The 21,825-nt window shown below is 35.7% G+C and overlaps 1 protein-coding gene across 10 annotated transcripts in view; it reads left to right on the forward strand.

The window, feature by feature from the left end:
- The first annotated feature begins 3,595 nt into the window (after window positions 1-3,595).
- osbpl2b (oxysterol binding protein-like 2b) overlaps window positions 3,596-21,825 on the forward strand; it is a 45,311-nt gene continuing 27,081 nt past the window's right edge. For 5 of the 10 annotated variants that reach the window (XR_012398244.1, XR_012398249.1, XR_012398246.1 and 2 more), the window contains exons 1-2: window positions 17,360-17,415; window positions 17,501-17,640. Coding sequence is in view for 4 of the 10 variants with exons in the window: in XM_005161948.6 (XP_005162005.2) it covers window positions 17,604-17,640 (37 nt within the window). In the remaining 6 variants the exon portion in view is untranslated. 10 annotated transcript variants of the gene reach the window in all.

Consider the following 21,825-nt stretch of genomic DNA (forward strand, 5'->3'; position numbering starts at 1 on the left):
ATTTATTTGTTGTGCGGAGTAAGGAGCTGGGTCAATTTTGTTCCTTAATAATGAGTAATCTCTTAGAATGACCTAATTTGATCTGGCTTTTTTCCACAGATATTTGTTTATTTATTTATACCATATTTGTATCTTTTAACGGATTAAATCCAATAGTATTAAATTTTAACAGATTTAGATTGGTGAAACAGTGGACTATATCAGTGATTCCTGCCTCCATTATTAATGAAATTAACCAAATTTGTATTAATAATGCACAAGCTCTTCATTACACAATCATTTTTGTTGGATACTTATAATGTTGGTGTGACCTAGTGATGACTGAGCAGTACAACGTACTTGGATTAAGTTTTAAGATCAAATTAAAACACGACAGTTGGTTTACAGAACAAACTGTCACCTTATAAGAAAGGTTGTGCTGATCGGTTTAATAAAGTCACATTCATTCAATTTCCTTCAGCTTAGTTTCTATTTCAGAGGTCGCCACAGCAGAATGATCCGTCAACTACCCTTCCAGCTGCAACTCAGTACTTAAAATGTGTATACTGTTTTACTGAAGAAAGAGAAACTACGGTGGCCATTGAAAACCTGAAGCTGAAAAAGTCATGATTAATCAATAATTACTGAAATATGAAAACATTGAGCTAATATTGAAAATTAGAAATTGCTTTTGAGTTACAAAACAAACAAGCTAATGGCCTGGACAATATTGAAGGGTGCCAACAATCCACATCTGTTTATTATTATTTGATAATATTTAATATGGCGATGCAGTGGCGCAGTAGGTAGTCACATCAAGAAGGTCACTGGTTCGAGCCTCTGCGTTTCTGTGTGGAGTTTGCATGTTCTCCCTGCGTTCATGTGGGTTTCCTCCGGGTGTTCCAGTTTCCCCCACAGTCCAAAGACATGTGGTACAGGTGAATTGGGTAGGCAAAATTGTCCGTAGTGTGTGTGTGTGTGTGTGTGTGTGTGTGTGTGTGTGTGTGTGTGTGTGTGTGTGTGTGTGTGTGGATGTTTCCCAGAGATGGATTGCGGCTGGAAGGGCATCCGCTACGTAAAAACGTGCTGGATAAGTTGGCAGTTTATTCCGCTGTGGCAACCCCGGATTAATAAAGGGACTAAGCCGACAGGAGAATGAATGAATATTTAATATTATTTAATTATTTAATAATAATTAATCTTTTATCTTTGTCATAATGACAGTAAATAATATTTTACTTGATATCTTTAAGACACTTCTATACAGCTTAAAGTGATATTTTAAGAGCTTAACTAGGTTAATTAGGTTATAGGCAGGTTAGGGTAATTAGGCAAGTTATTGTATAACAGTGGTTTCTTCTGTAGACTTTCGAAAGAAATATAGCTTAAAGAGGCTAATAATTTGTAACTAAAATGGCTTTTAAAAAATTAAAAACTGCATTTATTCTAGCTGAAACAAAACAAATAAGACCTTTTCTATAAGAAAAAAATATTATCAGACATACTGTGAAAATTTCCTTGCTCTGTTAAACATCATTTGGAAAATATTTTAAAAAGAAAAAAAAATTTGCAGGGGGCTAATAATTCTGACTTCAACTGTATATATTTTTAATGTATTTTCAATGTTGTTTTCTCAAGCACAAATGGCATCTTCGGCTTGGCTGTCACGTAAACTTAAATATGCTTATTAACAACTGGTTTAAGACACTGAGGCTTTTACTTCTAATGGGGTATATGCACAGAGACTTTCAATTTCAGTCAGCTTGCCCCAGGGCTTCCAGTTAATTGTTTTCATATACAAAATTTAAGATCTAAAAAGTTTAAGATCTGATTTCTTTAAAAAAAAACAAACAAAAAAAACAGCATCTTCACTGTTCTAGATATGATATAAAGTGGGTATCAGACCAAACAAGAAGCTACATAAAGTTATATTTTTCCATGACATATCTTTAAAATGTGGAAATTAGTTTTACAATGGAATTCTTGCACTAGTCTGTTGCTAATGACGGCACCTTTGTCTAAATGGTCTTTCGTCTCTTTTTACGCTTTAATAACCCAATGGATGCTTAAGTCTATTTAACTGATTGTATTTGAATTACATTACAGCATCAATGCTGTAAAAAGAATCTTATGAAATTAAAAAGTCACATAAAGCTTTCAAGGCTGGCGCGGTGACCCCAGATTAATTAAGGGACTAAGCCAAAAAGAAAATGAATGAATGAATAAAGCTTTCACCTGAAGGTAATCATTAGCTGAAAAACACTTTAAAGCCCACTGGGTGATAAAGAAATGTTTGTGTGGCTTTCCTTATTTACACTTTTTTTTTTACTCATTTCTTTAGTTCTTTCTTTACCCTTTCTTTAGCTTCTTTACAAATCAATGTGTAAACGGAACCTGTTTATTTAATTATTACGTCATAAAGGTTGTCTATCATTTATACCATCATTTAATGTAAGCGAAAAAGGTAAAATAGAAATTACAGTTTAAAATCCCGCAGATGTTGATATTTATTTGTTGTTTATTTTATAAAAATGTAAATGTAAAATGAAAAAATAAATCTATTTTGTTTTAATGTTTTATTTAAATGTAGCTTTTTAAGGCAGTTGAAAATGTAATAGTAGAATAAAATTACAGATTTTTATTTCACATTTAATTTCCCACTCTAGTGATGCGGCGACGCAGTGGGTAGCATGTTCGCCTCACAACAAGAAGGTTGCTTGTTCGAGACTCGGCTGGGTCAGTTGGTGTTTCTGTGTGGAGTTCACATGTTCTCCACGTGTTCGCGTGGGTTTCCTCCGGGTGCTCTGGTTTCCCCACAACTCCAAAGACATGTGACAGGTGAATTGGGTATGTTAAAAATTGACCGTAGTGAATGAGTGTGTGTGTGTGTGAATGAGTGTTTGTGTGTTTTCCAGTTATGGGTTGCAGATAGAAGGGCATCCGCTGTGTAAAACATATACTGGATAAGTTGGCGGTTCATTTCGCTGTGGTGACCCCAGATTACTAAAGGGACTAAGCCAAAAAGAAAATGAATGAATGAATGAGTGATTTCACATTCTTTTGCAGATTCTCCGTGTTCGTGTGGGTTTGCTCCTGGTGCTCTGGTTTCCACCACAGTCCCCCACAATACATGCGGTACAAGTGAATTGAATAATCTAAATTGGCCATAGTTTATGTGTGTGAATGAAAGTGTATGGGTGTTTCCCGGTGTTGAATTGCAGCTAAAAAGGCATCCTTGATGGGATTAATAATTTTAAAAAAAATTAAAACTTACATTTTCTGCAGCTTTGACAATTAGAGTAGCATTAGCAGCAGATATTGTCTGATTGAAATGAAATGTAGGCCTATAACTGAAGGTCTTGTGGAAAGTACACAGACTTTTAGTCATTTTTTGTTCAGAATTGTATACGTTTTGAATTAAAATAAAAATTAAAAATGGATATATGAACCAAATTTTTGCTGAGTCACATCATTAATTTAAAAGTAAGTGTTAGTAAGTTTAGGAACACAAAAACTGCATCATAAATAAATTGTGCAACACAAATGGTCCTGCTCTGACGTAAAGCGTCAGGCGACGAAAATCCTGTGATATAATTGGCCAAGAGACACGTCAGTCAATCCGCCCATATCGGTCTCTTCCGTCTGTATGTGTCAGCCTTTCAGCAGCAGCATCATCAACTCTACATCAATCCCTGCCCGAGAGAAGGGACAGCCAACAATCATCACAGGTACCCGACTTACTTCTTTCTAAGTAACCTTTTCGACTCTTTTCTTCCAGTAATGAAAGTTGTCATGCAATGCTTTTCAGCAGATCTAAAGCTCTCTAAAGGGGTCAGTAAGTTTGTCAGTTAGCGACTGGAGCTTTAGCCTATTAGCATGTTTTCAGTCTTCGTCTGTGCTCGTAAAACCTCGTGAACTGCTGACATACACAGCACATTCCAGTTAAAAGCGATCACTGGAATAAAACCAATTAATTGTCTTTCTAAACCAGAACACTCCAAAAATGCAGTCTAACTTAGCTATGAAGCTCTCTGGATTTTAGGACACAGCCCTCGTTTGGGAGAGTGTCAACTGCTGAATTTGTTGGCGTTTTTGACATTATTGTCGGATGAATGTAAGCCAAACATTTTCAGGCAAGCGTTGACTTTCACTTTGAAAGGTTCAAGAGGTTCAAACAGGACGTGTTGAGTTTGAGCGCTGTTCAGCTGTCATTTCCCCTCCTTCTCTTAAAAAAGTAAACAGTTGGATTTTGTCGCTTTCTTCGTAACGTTAATTTAAACGACTGTCTCCCTATGTTGTACAGTCTAAGTTAGTGTTAATTTTTTTAGAGGGTTTAACGTTATTCACTAACATGTAATGTATAGGAAACGTCTTTCTTTATTGCGTGACTTGCTTGCAGATGTTGAGTGATTTTTCTCGATAACATTGTGAAACTGTCAACGTTACAGCTACTGTCAAGTGATAAAATCTAATGCAACTCCTTCATTCACTCCTGTGTGCTGATGTTCAAGAATTCTATGTATTAAATACAATCTGACAATAAACGTGCAATAATGTTATCGTTGGCGCTTATACAATACCATAAATAATTTAAAACTCTCATAAATTGGGGGTAAAGTTGGTTTTAAGATCACACACTCAGAAAGGTATTATTTGCCAATTCTAAGCAGGGAAATCATATTATCAGCTAATGAGTTTAAAAATACAACGTTGTTTACTAGGTATACTCCGATAAATCGGTCGGTCGAAGATCGGTATCGGCCGATAATCACATTTCACGACCGGATTGGTACTTGCTGATCAGGCCGATATTATGAACTGATCACTGATAAACTTGTTTGTTTACAACCCTGGTTATATGTACAGTTGAAGTCAGAATTATTAGTTCCCCCATTGAATTTTATTTTTTTTTATTTAATAATTCAGGGGGGCTAATAATTCTGACTTCAACTGTACATCCACAGTGCTACAACACAAGCGCAATGTTTCCAAATTGCATTGTCAGTAATTTTTCTTACCATTTTTTTCTGTCTATTTTATCTATTTTTTTGTGAAGCTGCTTCTGACCATTACATGTCTGCAACATCCTTAGTTCATTCTCTTAGGTAAGGCAAGATCTCAATGAGGGAAAATGTGCTTATGCAATGGCAAAGTTATATAAAGCTTAAAGCATCAGAATAGGTACATGGTATCGGCTAATCACAATGCCGAGTAATTGATCGGAGTATTCCTATTGTTTACTGTCTATCTAATAGTGCTAATGTTGTTTTGAAGTTAGACTTGCATGCCTTTTCAGATCCAATATTCAAAGTTGCACAGTAAACAATACATGGACCATGTCATTGAACTAATATGCAAATTTTAAAACAACTTTTAGTTTTACATAATGCATTTTAAGAATATTGTTATTGCTCTATTTGCAGTGGTTTTCATCATGACACCAAATGCTTAAAGGCTTAATAGTCTCTTTATTAAAAAATAAAAGGGAATCAGGCTTAGGAAATGCTTGATATATTGTTTGTTAGGTTAGTTTTTTTTGTATAGATCGGTTAACACTTTTTAAAAATGACTTCATTTTTGATGAATAAGGCTTTTTTTTCTGTTAAAATTAATTAAACTACATTATTTGGACCACATTTATTAACCTTAAGGGATGTTGATATTTATTAGCTTAATAGTTAGTAAAGTGGTGCAGAAATTAAACCTCTGGGTGAAACTGAAGATTTGGCCAAAAACAGAAATGCTTTATAACAATTGTTTTATTAAATAATGTAAAAGTTATTTTGCTGCTCTTTTTAAATGTAACTCAATAATTAAAATTATTTTGACTTAAAAAAATGTAAGCCATTTAAAGCCCATAAAATAACCACATGATGAATCAAAAAATGTGTTAGTAATCATTATTCACAATGAAAATTCATAATGAATTGAAAAAAAAATCATAGTTTAGAAAAAACAAATCAGTGAATCCCTTTCAAAAGTAATAACTGTTCTATTTAATGGAGCTTTAATCTAATATAGTTCAGTTGAATTTTTTCCTCTGATGTTAGTTAATTCGTTCATTACAAATATTTGCTAAATATTACTTTATTTTATAATAATTTTGCAACTTAATTTCTTTAAAATATTTGTTTTACTCTGAAAATGTACGCACGCCACTCAGTAAAACAAATGTTGATTTCTTTTCTTTTCTTTTTGCTTCTCCCAATATTGTGATGAATACCATGATAAAAGCTTATCTCGGTTATCTTAAGATACTATGATACCGTCATAATCCTAGTTCCAATCCATAGAAGTACATTCAGTAATGTACTTTAGGGTATGCCACAAGGTCTGCTAAGTTATTGGTTACTTTCTATCCTGAGGTACTGGATCGCGTGTATCTGGGGGCAAATCAGTAGACGAATGTACAGTAGATCAGTATCAGGCCACATTCCAGAGTGAAAAAAAAAAAACAAGGTGTCACTGCTTTCTTTTTTTTGTGTGTGCGTAATATGGAGATTTCCAACTCCGCCTTGACTTGTTAACTAATGAGTGTGACTGGCAGGTATGTGTGTGTGCACCTCTTCCAAGCAGACCACATTCCAAGAGTGTCAATGAAACTGAGTAACGCCAGAGTCTGTGATTCATTCCGTTTCTGAAAGCCTGTGGGTGTTTGTGTGTTTACATACAGTCGCTTTATTAGGCTGTCGTGCCCTTTCAGATATCACTTTGTCCTTTTGTACCTGAAGTCATCGTCAAATCAAAACTAGCAGTTCTTCTTTTTTAAATGGAATATTGCTATGTTTAATGCATTTTATTTGTGCACATTATTTGTTTTATTTATATGCTTGTGTACTTTCTTTTTCCAAATATTGTTTTTGTTTTTTAAGGATTTTTTTTTCTGGACTTAAAAAAAAACACTAAAGCAAACCAGCATGTCCAATTCATTTAAGAAGAGTGCAGCAATTCTTTTGGAAAAAATATTGGTATTAATTTATTTTGCCGCACATTTTGCAAATTTTTTTATAATATAAGTTACATTGCAACTACACACTGATTATCATTACATTATTAGTAGACTGTCAGCTTAGTTTCTAACAGTTTCTGCTAATATTTCTCCACAATATTTCAAACTTCGCAAGTACACTTCAGCCAACAGACCTTTTTCTTGGCTGCTGCATGGAGGGCGTCATAGCGATCAGCGTTCTCCGGTAGAATGGTTAGAACTTCCGTTTACAGCGTATACAATCGCTCCAAAAATGGGTTTCAATATGACTGTTTATACCCATCAGCTGCCGCCCGGAAGTTCTTAGCATTCTCCTTGCGCATACACGCAAAGCATAATGGGTAATGTTGCGTTCTAAGAAAAAGGTCTATACTAGTGGTGGGCAAACTTTTTAGACCCGAGGGCCACATCAAGTTTTTCAAACCAAGTAAAGGCCACATGTCAAATTCCTCAAAAAAAAAAAACATTATTTATAGTGGCAGTATATGCATAAAACATGTAATATCTATATTATTAAGTTAAATTTACAAGTCAAATTAATTTGCACTGCTATTTATATTTACTTATCAATCATCATAAAACAATAAAATAATCCCTTCTAAAATATAATGATGATAATAATAATAATAATAATAATAATAATAATAATGTAATAACTTTTATAGTGGAGAACAGAAAAGATGTTGTCTGATAGAAAAAATCTTATATTAACACAAAAATAATTCTTAAAGTTTACTATTCAGTCAAATTTAGGCAAGTCAAGGCAAGTTTATTTATATAGCACATTTCATACACGGTGGCAGTTCAAAGTGCTTTACATAAACAGGAATAAAAAGACAAGTTTAGGACATAAAATGCAGACAATAAAAATGATTAAAAACAGATAAAAACAATTTAAAATGTGTTAAAATAGGTTATAAAAGAATAAAAAAGAAAACGAAAAAACATAATAGTGCAATCTGTCGGACGTAACACAGTGCTCCTACAGTAAAGGCACAGCTAAACAGATGTGTTTTCAGTCTTGATTTGAACATTCCTAATGTTGGAGCACATCTGATCATTTCTAGAAGCTGATTCCAGCAGCGAGGGGCGTAGTGGCTGAAGGCAGATTCACCCTGCTTTGACTGAAATTTACAATAATTGATAAAGATCAATCATCATAAAACTTGATAAAACCACAAATCTTTGATAAGAGAACTTTTTTAAGTGGATGTAAGCATGGAAAATATATTTTATGACTGAAATTAGCACATTTAACAAGCAATTATTATATAATTTGATTCAAATTTACATTAATCCCATTTGAGCTTGTATTAATATGCTCACATCAATCATTATAGAACTATGAAATAAAACAAAAAAAGAATCTTAGTCTTTGTTATTTTTAAGTCGTGTTATTATGAGTGTGTTAATGTGAACAATGAGCCTGGTCCCCTCTCTTCGCAAGGGTGTCAGTCTGGAGTCTGCTACGGCAAAAAACGCAAGGCACAGCAGGTGGTTAAAACGTGAGGCGTGCAGGACGCGCAAAACAAAACCGGCACGGCAGTTAGTAAACCATTTAAAAGATAAAAGGTACCTCTTAATGCATAAAGCGTGTTCGGTCATTAACTGTCGAGTGCATTTTAATATCCGAGAATGTGTTTGAATTCTACTGGTTACACTTACTGTACCGCATGCAATACTGCCATCACATGGCGTTCACTTGTAATTGCATCATTAATTTACTAATTCTAAACCAAACCTTAACAGAAGCAGCATTTTAAAAACTCCCTTGCGGGCCGGATGAAAGTGTTCAGCGGGCCTCATATGGCCCACAGGCCGTAGTTTGCCCACCTCTGGTCTTTACTCTTATGAGAATTAGTTGCCATTTGGTTTCACTGTAACTTATAATTAGGCCCACACTAAATTTGCACGCACAGAAATCACAGATTTTTTTTTTCTATTTACTTGTCTAAATGTGTGTAAATTTATATTAATCTAGTTTTCAAATTAATTTTAGTAATAATATTAACTAATATGAAAATGTTTATGTATTATTTTCTTTCTTTTTGTAGATGTATTATATAAACAAATTGCTTTGTTTACCAAATAAGTGGATCTAATTGAATTTGCATTTTAAATTTTTAATTAAAGTTAAAAATGGGTTTTTTTTTTATTTAATATATTAAGTTTTTAGTTATGATACTTTAAAAATCATTCCGCATAAATCCGCAAAAAAATGTCAGCAGGTTCTGTCTGGCCCTCCTTATAATCAACAAAATGTGTTAAAGGGACCATCAAGATGAAGTTATACCAAATTATGTTGTTATTATTATTATTACTGCTTTGAGATTTGCATTATACAGCAGTTATTTAATTTTAGTTCATTTCTTCAAACTATTTATTTATTTATTGTGAAGAGGTTTAAAGTATTGTGTGTACATAATGACAGCAGATTTTCTCTCATATTTTTCTCATGTAAAATGACTCAAAGTAAAACAAAAGTAAGTCCTGTTCTACATTTATGTCCTGTTTTTCTTGTTCTAGGAGTCAGTTGTTTATACACACAATATATATGCTCTAGATTGATACCACAATTAAAAGGTGTTTATTATTGCATGATATTGGAAAAAAGTACATCGCGGTGTTCACGTTTTCTGCGATTTATATTTATACTTATATTTTTTTTATATAAAAAAAAAAAGATAAAAAATTTGTCTTAGATTTTAGCTTTAGCAGCCTTTTGCGCTGAACATGCAGTAAATGCAACTTGCTGAGATTTAGGCCATTAAACATCTTCCACTACGAGTCTTTCAGCACTCTCTCCGAAAACACTCGATTGATCTCTGCTGGCGGATCAATAATCACCATATGATCAGTCTGAGCCTTTAATTGTAACTTTAGGTGAGTTTGCAAACCAATCCTGTTTGCATATTCCGTCATATTCCGTTGCGTCGCGTGCGGGTCCCTCCATTGGAAATAACAAACTTGCCTTAGTTATAGCCTCTGTCATAGGCGACCAGTGTGTTCACCACAATCAATTTTGCAGCTTTACTTGAAATTACAGACATCTCTGTTGTTATCTGTTCTAGTAAACCTCTTTTTCTTCATTGTTACAAGAATTTTAAGATTTTAAAGCCTCACCCATAGGCATTATGCATTTTACCTTTGTGTATGATTTTTGTGTCTTATTTTGACCAATTTTTTCATTGACTTTCAAAATGAACAGTGTCTGTGGGCTCTTAAACGCGTATAAAGTCTTAAATTTCAAAAGTAAAACTTTTGTCCTTATAAAGACTTAAATTCACTTCAATGTCATGTAAGTCTCAAATCATTTTTAACAGATCTTAATTTTTCTCTGTCTATGACATGTAAAGTAAAAGACTATTCTTCTTGACCAACCAGGCCATTAGAAGGAGTTTTTAGTGTTTAGCCTGTAGAAATCTGGAATTTCTTTTAATGCTCTTAAAAAGGTCTTAAAGTTTTAAATTTGACTTGGTAAACCATCAGAAACTTTAAGTAATTATGTGGAATTGAATCTGGCAAGACGCACTACCTGCACATGAGTCTCTTATTTTTCGCACAGAGCAAATGTCCATGGTTATCGGTTGCCACAGCACCTTTATTCGGTCTCTAATTCCGCTTCGCTTGCTCCCGGGGACACTGTGCAGTGTGTTCGCAGATCAGGGATCATTACTGTAACACAACAGCATCTCTCAGAGGGCTGCTGAGACGTCTGTGTAATTTGAACATTTCAGCTCATTGCAGAACACTTGTTTCTCCATGTAGGTGAAAGTGCATTGGAGATAATGTATCAGATTCTGATGAAAGCGTTGAGCAACACTGTCTCTCTCTCTCTCTTTCTCTCTTTTGATCCTCTTTGATTTCAGGGGACTTCATTTTTCCCCTTTTGACCCTTTGCCTATTTAGACATTGGCTTTAATGTGTGTTAAGGGTATAGTTCACCCCAAAAATCGAATTTTGTCATTTATTTGCTCACTCTCGTGTCATTTGAAACCCATCTGACTGTATGTCTAAAACGCAACTCAAAAGTCTGATCTAATTTCTGTTCAATTCAAGCTCGCAATAACTTAATAGTCTGGTAGCCATGGAAAACAGCCCTCTGGAGAGGATGATTATCTCTGAATGACAACTTTTTCTGTTTTTACTCACACAAAGCTATCCTATAATGTATTATTGAGCAATTCCAGCATTATGGATGTGACATTTGCAGTAAAATCTTAAAACATATATTGATAAAGTATATGTTAACATTATATTGAAACATACTTTGATACTTTCTAAAACAACTTAGTTATGAGATCAGAAAAATATCAATCTGTAAAAAAAAAATCTATTTTAAATGAGGAAAATAAACACATGGATGTGACTAAGTTAGTGAGTTTACTGTATACAACATACTTTGTAGGATAAGGATAAGAGTCGGCTCACTGTAGAACAAACATGATTGATTTTATTTTTATTTGACTTTTTTTTTTTTTTTTTTGCATTTGCAAGGAAAAAGCTTCATTATAGATGTGACATCTCTCAGTTATGGATGTGACAGATCTAAAATTACCACTTGTGTGATTTTGGTAAATTAAATATAATTGTTTGAAAACCTTAACAGCAACAGTTTTGAGTATTTTTAAAGCACTAAACGGTTTCGATATTGGGGTGGAAACTTGTTTTTTTTCATGTCAAGGTTGACGATTACATGGAATTGCTCTATTACACATCAACCAGTAAATGATTGCTTTTGATTTTTTATATGTCAGCTCATTGTTATATTTAAATAAAGTGTGAGAATGGGTATTGCTGGGGTAAACCATATGATTGGCGTTTAATTCAACCAAAAATGTCAATTCTGTTATTTACTTGCTTTCAAAATCTTAGAGATACTTTTATGAAATTTCTGTTCCTCCATTTAAAAGCCCATTCTCATTCTCTTGTGCTGTTGCTTTAACCCTATTGATGGGCTACATATTTGGACATGAATGCAGAAAATATAGTTATAATAGAAACATATTGACAATAAAACTAATATCATTCTTAATTTAACAAATCTTTTTAAATTTTTCTTATTTGTTGTTTTTTAATAGTTTTTTTTATGAATTCTTTGCCATGAAAATGTTTAGAATGGCCTAAACAACATTTTAGATGTTTTACAATGTGGTTGGTGAACTGGTTTGTCCATTAATGGTGGCCCATTACACTCACACAAAATTACTTGAATTTCATTCATTCATTCATTTTCTTGTCGGCTTAGTCCCTTTATTAATCTGGGGTCGCCACAGCAGAATGAACCACCAACTTATCCAGCACATTTTTACACAAAGGATGCCCTTTCAGCTGCAACCCATCTCTGGGAAACATCCACACACACTCATTCGCACTCCTACACTACGGACAATTTAGTCCACCCAATTCACCTGTCTTTGCATTGTGGGGCAAACCGGAACGGGAGCACCCGGAGGAAACCCACGCGAACGCAGGGAGAACATGCAAACTCCGCACAGAAACACCAACTGACCCAGCCGAGGCTCGAACCATCGACCTTCTTGCTGTGAGGCGACAGCACTACCTACTGCGCCACTGCATCGCCCACAATAATTTAAATTTTTTTAAAAATCTATTTATAACTAAAATTTCGTCAGTAAATGTTTCCATTATTTCTTATCAGATACAACGGAGCAAGATAAACTTTTAATGAACATTTTCAGCCTATGTTTTTAGTTCATTGTAACTTATTAAACTATGTTAATCATGTTCTAACTTAATTTTATAAGTTACACAAGCTGTTTAAAGTCAGTTTAATATACTGTAAAAAGTGAAAACTTAAACAAATTACTTCAACTTGTTACAATTAAATAAATTAAGTTTGACCAAATTATTTTTACGGTTTTCAGTAATAGATTAAGTTCTTTTAGGTGTTTTATTAATTTATTTAAGAAAACAAGAATGGAACACAGTACATTACAAAACATTCAATATAATAATTCATTCATTCATTCATTCATTTTCTTGTCGGCTTAGTCGCTTTATTAATTTGGGGTCGCCACAGCGGAATGAACCGCCAACTTATCCAGCAAGCTTTGACGCAGCGGTTGCCCTTCCAGCCGCAACCCATTTCTGGGAAACATTCACACTCACATTCACACACACTCATACACTACGGACAATTTAGCCTTACCAATTCACCTGTACCACATGTATTTGGACTGTGGGGAAAACCGGAGCACCCGGAGGAAACCCACGCGAAGGCAGGGAGAACATGCAAACTCCACACAGAAATGCCAACTGAGCCGAGGTTCGAACCAGCGACCCAGCGACCTTCTTGCTGTGAGGCGACAGCACTACCTACTGCGCCTCTGCCTCGCCCTCTCAATATAATCATTTTAATATAATAATAATAATAATAATAATAATAATACTTCATGGCAAGTGCAAGTATTGCTCACTATTATTAGTGAACAATACTTATACTTGCTATAAATAAATTACTAAAACTTGTTACACTTAATTTATTACTGAAAACTTATAAATTATGTTTGTCAAACTTAATTCATTTAATTGTAACAAGTCAAAGTAATTTTTTTAAGTTTTCCCTTTTTACAGTGTAAGTTCAATGGACTCAAGCTTAATTTGATTCAACTTAAAATTTGAATGCAACCAGGATTTTACATTTTTTACAGTGATTAAATCGGTAAATGGAAATTGGAACCATGGCTACTGATGTAGCCAGTAATTACTGAAGTTTGATTCTAGTTAAGCAGTTTTCCTTTTTCCAATAACAGATATTATGCAGGGGAAAGCTAAAATATGAAATGCAGCAGTTCTAAACCACTTACTATATCAATTTAATTAACAACATAAACTATTTAAATGACTCAAATTCACTGTGACTGCAGACAGTTTCTGTTCCATCCAAATACATCCGTGATTCTATTCATAAATGTGCTTTGAGTTACTTTATCTAAAAAACATAATAGTGAAATTGCTCTGTGGTGTCTTGTTGCACTAAAGATGGTGTTGTGCGAGCACCATTGACACACTCTTCGCTCCTATTGGTTGTTGTCCACAAAATTAGCTGCTCGCCTTAATAAAGTGATACTTTTCTTAGCTGTTGTCTTGTGACTTGTCGTTTGACATGCCTATATCCAGTTGATAGTCACTTGTGTTGCCAGTAGTTATCAATGCTACTTTAGAGATCAACCAGATTGTGTTGCTTTTTTCATGGTGTAAGTGTTGTTTGAAAGGAATATTTTTGCAAAAAATAAAAAACAAATATTTGTTTACCATCCACTTGTTTCAAAACTGTTTAAGTTTCCTTCTTCTAATAAACCTAAAGGAAGATATACTGAGGAATGTTGGGAAGCGGCAGCCGTTGACACAAGGTTAACCTCCAAGAAGTTGGCACCCCATAAAAACAAAAAAATCTGCAAAACTATGCCTTTTGTTTGTGCTGATTTGTGCTGCAGAAAAACAAACATTTGTGCTGGTTTGGGGTCTGAAATATTAGGCACAATTTTTTTTGACCATGTGATGTCACTTTCCACCCCATGTTGCTCAAATCACTCCAAATCAGCACAGTTAGTTTGTGCTTGGTTTGTGTCGTTAAAACAAACACTATCTGTTTTCTTCTATTAGATACCAAAATATTTCGGGAGCCGTGTAGGTATGGGCCGGTATAAGATTCTGACGGTATGATAACCTTGGATAAAAAAAAATCATGATTTCACGATATTGTGATTACTGCTCCAAAATATACTCTTTTTCAATGTCCGGATAAAAAACAACTTTTTTTCCCATTTAAACGCAATATATTTTATTTTGAGAAACATTTTAAATATTTTGTAACAGTAAACATGTCAGGCTAAATGAATTACTGACTTCTGCTGTTTTTATTTTATTTAAAATGGCATCTTTGGATATCTTTTGGATATATTTGGAGATTCTGTTGTCTTAAAAAACAACAACTGCTTTAAAACCTTTCCAAACCGCGGTATACCTTGAAAATGGTTAGCGCCCCATGTCTAGAGCCGTGACATCACTTTACTCCCCATTTTTTTCCAAATCGTGCAAAACTGCTGTCATTTGTTTGTACTCGATTTGTGCAGTTAATCAAACCCTGTATCTTTTTTTATTGTTTAGATGGTTCCCAAAATATTTTGATCAGGCAATGTGACGTCACTCGCCACGCCTTTAAAAAAAAACGGTGTCATTCATTTGTGCACGTTTTGTGCCGTTAAAATGCACACTGTATCCATTTTTATTGCTTAGATCAGTTGTAGGGAACCTATGGCTCGTGAGTCACATCTGACATGCTTTTTTTTTTTTTTTTATACACAGATCTACCAACTACCTGTGGCGTTATTTCAATGACAAATGTCGTGAGCGCAGTGTTACAAGTTGAAATTGCATTTATGTAATAGCCTATGAGCATGCGAATCTCTTTGCTTGCGCGCCGATTTTCTCTGCTCGTGCACAAAACTTTTTGCATGCCCCCTTAAATGTCTCCAACATTTATTAGAGTTGCTAGGAATATTTATGAATGTCTCCAAAAGACTTACAGAGCCGTATTAATGCATCCTGAAGTAAAGTGAAACGGCTACATCATGTTTGCTGGCCTCACGCATCACGCACCTGTCAGTCATCACGTAACCTTAAAGGGTTAAACAAATAATCACAGCACTACTACGGTTACAGAAAAGTTTGTGCTGTTATAATTCACTTACCTTTTAATACGTTTTGTTGTGATTATAACCCGCTATTAAAAAACCACAACTGAATGTTTTGAATGAAAAGCTGTAATGTAGCCGTGGCAGGATCAATTTTGCCGTGGCACCCCGCCATGGAAGAATGAATGTAGCGGAAATTTATGTACGTGGCTTACCAGCTGTCTCCCTTCAATCATATTTTATAACAGTTTAAAAAATTATAACCATCACTAGAAATCAGTTTCCGATTGAAAATATAATTATAATACCTTTTTAATTGTAATTTTTTAAAGCAAATTGAATAAGAACTCCGTTAACAATAAAAGGACGTTTCAACCAATCCGCGTGTGCAGCATTATGGATAAAGAATTGGCACACCAATAAAGAACAAACAACTCTCGTTTTTATGGTAATCTTCACCATAAAATGTATGTAAATTCAAACAACATTCATGAGTGGTGATGGCGGAAAGAAAAACTTTCTGTAAATTGTCTTTTTTTTTCCATTCATGGACTTGCTTTAAATGCTCATATTTGTTTATTTTTAATTTGTGCATGGACAAAGCTTTTGTTTAAACCTGTAATATTTATTGTAATAATTTATCGTCTTGACCATGTCTACTTGCCTCAATGCAGTGAGCTGCTGCCATGTGATAGGCTGATTATAAATTTGCGTTAAGGAGTTGGACAGGTGTACCTAATAAAGTGCTCGGTCGGTCTTTAAAAAAATGATTTGCTAATAAAAAATCATAAACTGCTCTTTGCTGAAAAAAGGTTCCTCACCCCTGGTTTAGATTTACCCAAAATATTTCGGGGCCTGTGATGTCACCACCCCAGTTCCTCTAAATCGCACAGAAATGGCTGTCATTCGTTTGTGCCATTGAAATGAACAACATATATTTATATTTGTGCACTGAGGAATGTTGGAAAGAGGCAGCCTTTGACACAAGGTTATGAACCTCTAATAATGAGCAGTATTAGCAGTGACGCTTGTCGTGGTGTACACCACATTGTATTGTCATTATGCAGAACATTGTCATAAGCATTTTTCACCACAGCATTGCAGATCACCACAATTGATCTTGTCTTAAAAAAAGGTACAAGGAGGTTTATTATTAGAAAGCAAGAAATGTTATGTAACACACTTGTAGGTTGATGTCTTGCTATTACGTCACACATGGAAGGCAAGTCTGTTCATTGCAACAACGTAATCTTTTCTTGATCGTGAGGTTGAAGGTGCAACTGTGTCAGAGAACTAGCACTCTTAGTACCACTTGACTTGCCATCACTCAAGATACTTAAAGACTACAAAGTTACCCTTGGGCTGTAATAAAACTGCTAATCGCTCTCCAGTAATTTGTGCTCAGGGAATTCGTTGAGCCTCAATAGCAATCTGCTAGGATAAAATGGGAAAAACATTCAACAAGCTTTCTTTAATTAACTCTACAATGGCTACATAAAGTTGCGTAGTTTACATGATATACTTTAACCATGCTAGAAGAGTTCCCTCTGGTCTTTGTCTAGACTTAGATAAGGTTGTCTAGCATGCGTCACAGTACAGGTTTGTCTGCCCGGTTATGCTCTTTTGGAAGCAGCCGGTCCAAAGTTCAAGCGTATATCAGATACTGTGGGAGGAGATTCACACTGGCTCCGCCTCTCTACTTAATAGCAGCCTGCTAGTTTCAGTTAAACATGACAGATGAATGGGTGCACGATTGAACTTTGGCTCGAAGGTCATTTGGGGTAACAGGTGAATAATGGGATTTTCCATATGTTTTGTTGTGTATGTTCATGAGTCTGGTTTTGACCTTTTCCATGTGCGTGCTTTTTCACAGGTATCCTTGTTTTGGAAAGTGGTGGTGTTAGAAGTCTACAGAGACGAAATAGAGGACGAGATCATGTTTTAGAGACCCCCATATTGGCAGCCCATTCTCTACAATGAACAATGAAGATGAGTTCTATGATGCCGTCACAGGTGAGGCATTTCTTTTTATTTGGCATAGTGATGAGTATATGTCTGTTGTTGGACTATTAAAGGGGTAGTTCACTAAAAATTACATTTACACTTTACTCCTTTAATACCTTTTTGACTTTTTCTTTGGTTAAACACAAAAGAAGAGAGTTTAAAGAATGCTGGAATCCTCTAACCTTTGTTTTTTCCACTATGGAAGTCAATGGTTACAGGTTTTCAGCATTCTTCAAAATATATTTTGTGTTTAAGAGAAAACAGAAACTCTTAAAGTAGGGATTGGCAATTAAAATTGGTATCGGTGTTGACTGACTAAACACCATTGTCAATATTGATTTAAAAAAAAAAAAGGTTTGTTATAAAGTTTCTATAAGAAGGGCTATAATTTTATTAAAGTGTGCCTGCTGAATGTGCACCTTCAAAGGAAAGTTAATAAGCGTAGGGTCTAAGTTTGTCATTTACAATGGAGGTGCGTATGGGAGTGGCACACACGTGACACGCGTGCATTTCCAGCCGCACCTAATTGAAAACATCTCAACTTTTCTGAATGTGTCGAGTGTACTGCAATTCATGCAAGTAGAACTTGCATCATGTATCAGTGCGCAAGAGAGGCAGAGTTCGTTCTCTACGCTCCGCGCTCAACTTAAGTTTTTATTATTAATCAAATTTCTCCGTGTTGTGCGACATGATGAATTGATTATGAAATTCGTTGCCAACGCATTCAGTAATCGATTGTAATCAATTTAATTGTTGCAGCCCTAATTGAAAGCATCGTCAATGCACCGTGATATCGAATTGAACCGAATCGATGGCATGATAATCGTAACCGAAGCGAATCTTAAGACTGTGAGTAGGTTTACACCCCTAATAATTATGATAAAAAAGCCACTTTCATCTACTCCTGCTGCTGTTTTCCAGCTGTATTTGAAGAACTAATGAATGAAGATTTGTGCTGTTAAAACCTAAAGCAGGGCTTGAAATTTTGATCGCATATGAGCTCGAAATTTTACCTATGCGACCTCAAAATATATTTGGGAGCATTTGTGCGAGTACTAAAAATTGTTGTGTGCGACCAGTTTTTACTGCAAAATGTTCACCACATGCGTGGATTTGGTAGACATTCATGAGAATGCGTCTCTGCACTTGAAACGCGAAACACAGCGCTCAGGAATGGTTTAAAACGGTTGCCATGTCAACTTGCTGCAGTAAACAAAGCCAAGTACGTAATGCTTGGCCCGCCTTCGCGCTCTTCTTTATTGGCCCACTGCTCTAGCATATCAGCTGTCAATCACTCAGTCAACGCCTTCTGGCTTGGCATGACAGAGAGCTACTACTGCGAAAATTGTAAAGCGCTGAAGATGAGAATGAAGATAACACTGACAGATTTTGTTTTAGAATACCATGGCATCTAAAGTTACAAATAATGGCACATCTGAAGTGACCATGTGCTGAATGTTAATCCACCATCTACACTTTTCGAAGAGTGGATAAAAGTCTTCCATTGGCTTCAAGTCCGCCATGAAAAATCTGTGGGGTGGAATTTTCAGGTAACTGTTTGCCACATTTAGCACGAGAGCTTCAGTTTAATCCTTCATATAATCGCCAGATGCTGTCCGCCGTGTGAGTGGCAGCTATATGTATTATTTAACACCATGTAGTACACCATCGCAAACAGGCTTGCATTGAGTAAACTAACATCGCTACTCATGAAAAGAATTGCGATTAACATGACGTATGCATATAATAAGGTACAGTATATGTCAAAAGCATCAGTGCAATATTAGACACGACCCGTGAAACAGCACAGTTATACCGTTAACAGATTCATTCATGTCAAGCAGTGCGTGCAGGGCCGGTGAGTGGTCCGTGCACCGTTTGGTCATTCAGTTATGTTATAAAAATTTGTTTTCTTGTGATAACGGGATTTCATGGAGACATTTTCCTCACGCTTGCATATATATTTTTTTGCTTGTTAGTTTGATTACTGTTGATTTCAAATGCAATAAATATGTTTGTATAAAACTTGTAGAAATGGTGCTTATAAGTGCAACTAAATTTTGGCTGATGCGCCTAAATTTTTAAAGTTAGGAGCACCGGTGCTAGCAAGCAAAAAGGTTAATTTCAAGCCTTGTAAAGCTTCAAATCCTCCAAGGAAGCAGGTTGAATGGCTTAATTCAGGATCAGAAGTCATTCCTAACATCACTTCTGTAACAACACAAGCCCAACTGGAGCTGTCGCATGTCATGAAAACATTGACTTTCTCTTAGCGCTGTCCGAGATCACACACACACACACACACACACACACACACACACACACACACACACACACACACACACACACACACACACACAGCAGTATTAAACAGCTGTGTTTTCAGAGGACAGTCTCATTTGTCCCCTATTGTGTTGTGGCCACTGTTGACTTTTGGATCGAAGCCTTGTGTGTTTGTTATGACAGACATTGTGTGCTATGCTGGTCTGGTGTCAGTTTACCTTAGTCCGTTGATTGCTTCAATTATGCAGTGCTGCTTTCAGAAGATCTGATGGCTTCTGTCATTGTGGAGATGAAATTGATGTCATGAATTAATAAACATGGCGATGTGGACTTTGGCGGGTCTTTGTGCTGAACTCTGATATCAGCTCATGCGCTCATGTCAGGTGGTACAAAACGTGAAGGAGAAACATTTTATGTCATGTTGTTGAAGGGAAGGTTCCCCTCTCAATTTTAATTTACTCTGTTTATCATGTTTTGGTGTCTGCATCGAAATCATGAATTAATTTTCTATTTATAGAAAGCAAATTTAAAGCACTTAAGGTGTAAGTGACTAATGTTTCAAATGCCTTGTGAAAATAAAATGTTAATGTCTACTAAGGGTGTCACGATCCTCCAAATCCTCGATTCGATAACATTTTCGATTCTAAAGTCACGATTCGATTCGATTATGAATAATTAATTAATTAATGACCAATTAATTATTTGTAGCCTACCGTTTAAACTACCTGACCTGCATGGTCTTTGTTTTACCCATAAACAAATCATACAGTAAATGAATAAAGGCAAGATACACACATAATTACCACCTGTCAATCACTTTTTTCTGCGGGACTCGTGAATAGGCAGATATCTGTGTCGTTATAATGGCGTCGGTAAAAAAGACGCACAACCAACAGGAACCAGCCAACAGTATCTGAGGTGTTCGCTAAAATGACTAAGTACAAGTGAGTGAAAGATTGAAGCAGTCCTCTGACTGCCTGGACTTCTTTCTCGAGCGCATGGCTGTGAGTGCGTCTGTGTCTGTGTGGTCACGTGATGTGCATTTTCAGAGTTAGAGAGGAAGCAGGGCTGCTCAGAAATGCTACACGCCACTGTGGATGTGGATCGTTGTCGTTCTAAAATGCCATTTAAAAACAAAGATAGTGTAAACAGGGCCTGAGTGTGTACTTTTCGCGAGCGGATTTGCAACGGGGGCAGGCGGAGGATCGCGATGCCGGTGTTGTCCATCGAACGAACCGTACGTAATGCGTACATAGTAGAGCTTGCAAAACTGTGTTTTTTGTCAACAACACGAACGTTGTCAACATAACTCACTGGAAATCCAAAATGCTTACACACCGGCAACTTCATTGAAAGAGGAGAGGGTTTAAGTTTTGTCGACGGGTCTCCTGCAGTTTAACAAGCACTTCAACAAGCCTGTTTTTTCCCGCTTGGCAAGCCAAGCTGACGTGACATGGGGGCGTGGCAGCATCGACGATTCTATTTTTTGATTCGATAATCGAAATTGTGACACCCCTAATGTCTACACTACCTAATAAAAGTCTTGTCGTTGATTTTAATTTTAAGAGCAACAACTAATAACGTGACTTCTAGTTGATCATTTGGAAAAGTGGCAGAAGGTAGATTTTTCAGATGAATCATCTGTTGATCTGCATCTTAATCATCATAAATACTGCAGGAGACCTATTAGAACCCGCATGGACCCAAGATTCTCTGAGGTATTAAGACATTTGTGCTGCCCATTACATTACAAACCACAGGAGAGGGCAAATTCTCCAACAGGATAGCGCTTCTTTTCATACTTCAGCCTCCACATCAAAGTTCCTGAAAGCAAAGAAGGTCAAGGTGCTCCAGGATTGGCCAGCCCAGTCACCAGACTTGAACTTTATTGATCATGTCTGGGGTAAGATGAAG

The sequence above is a fragment of the Danio rerio genome, chromosome 23 (genome assembly GCF_049306965.1).
Source record: "Danio rerio strain Tuebingen ecotype United States chromosome 23, GRCz12tu, whole genome shotgun sequence".
NCBI lineage: Eukaryota > Metazoa > Chordata > Actinopteri > Cypriniformes > Danionidae > Danio > Danio rerio.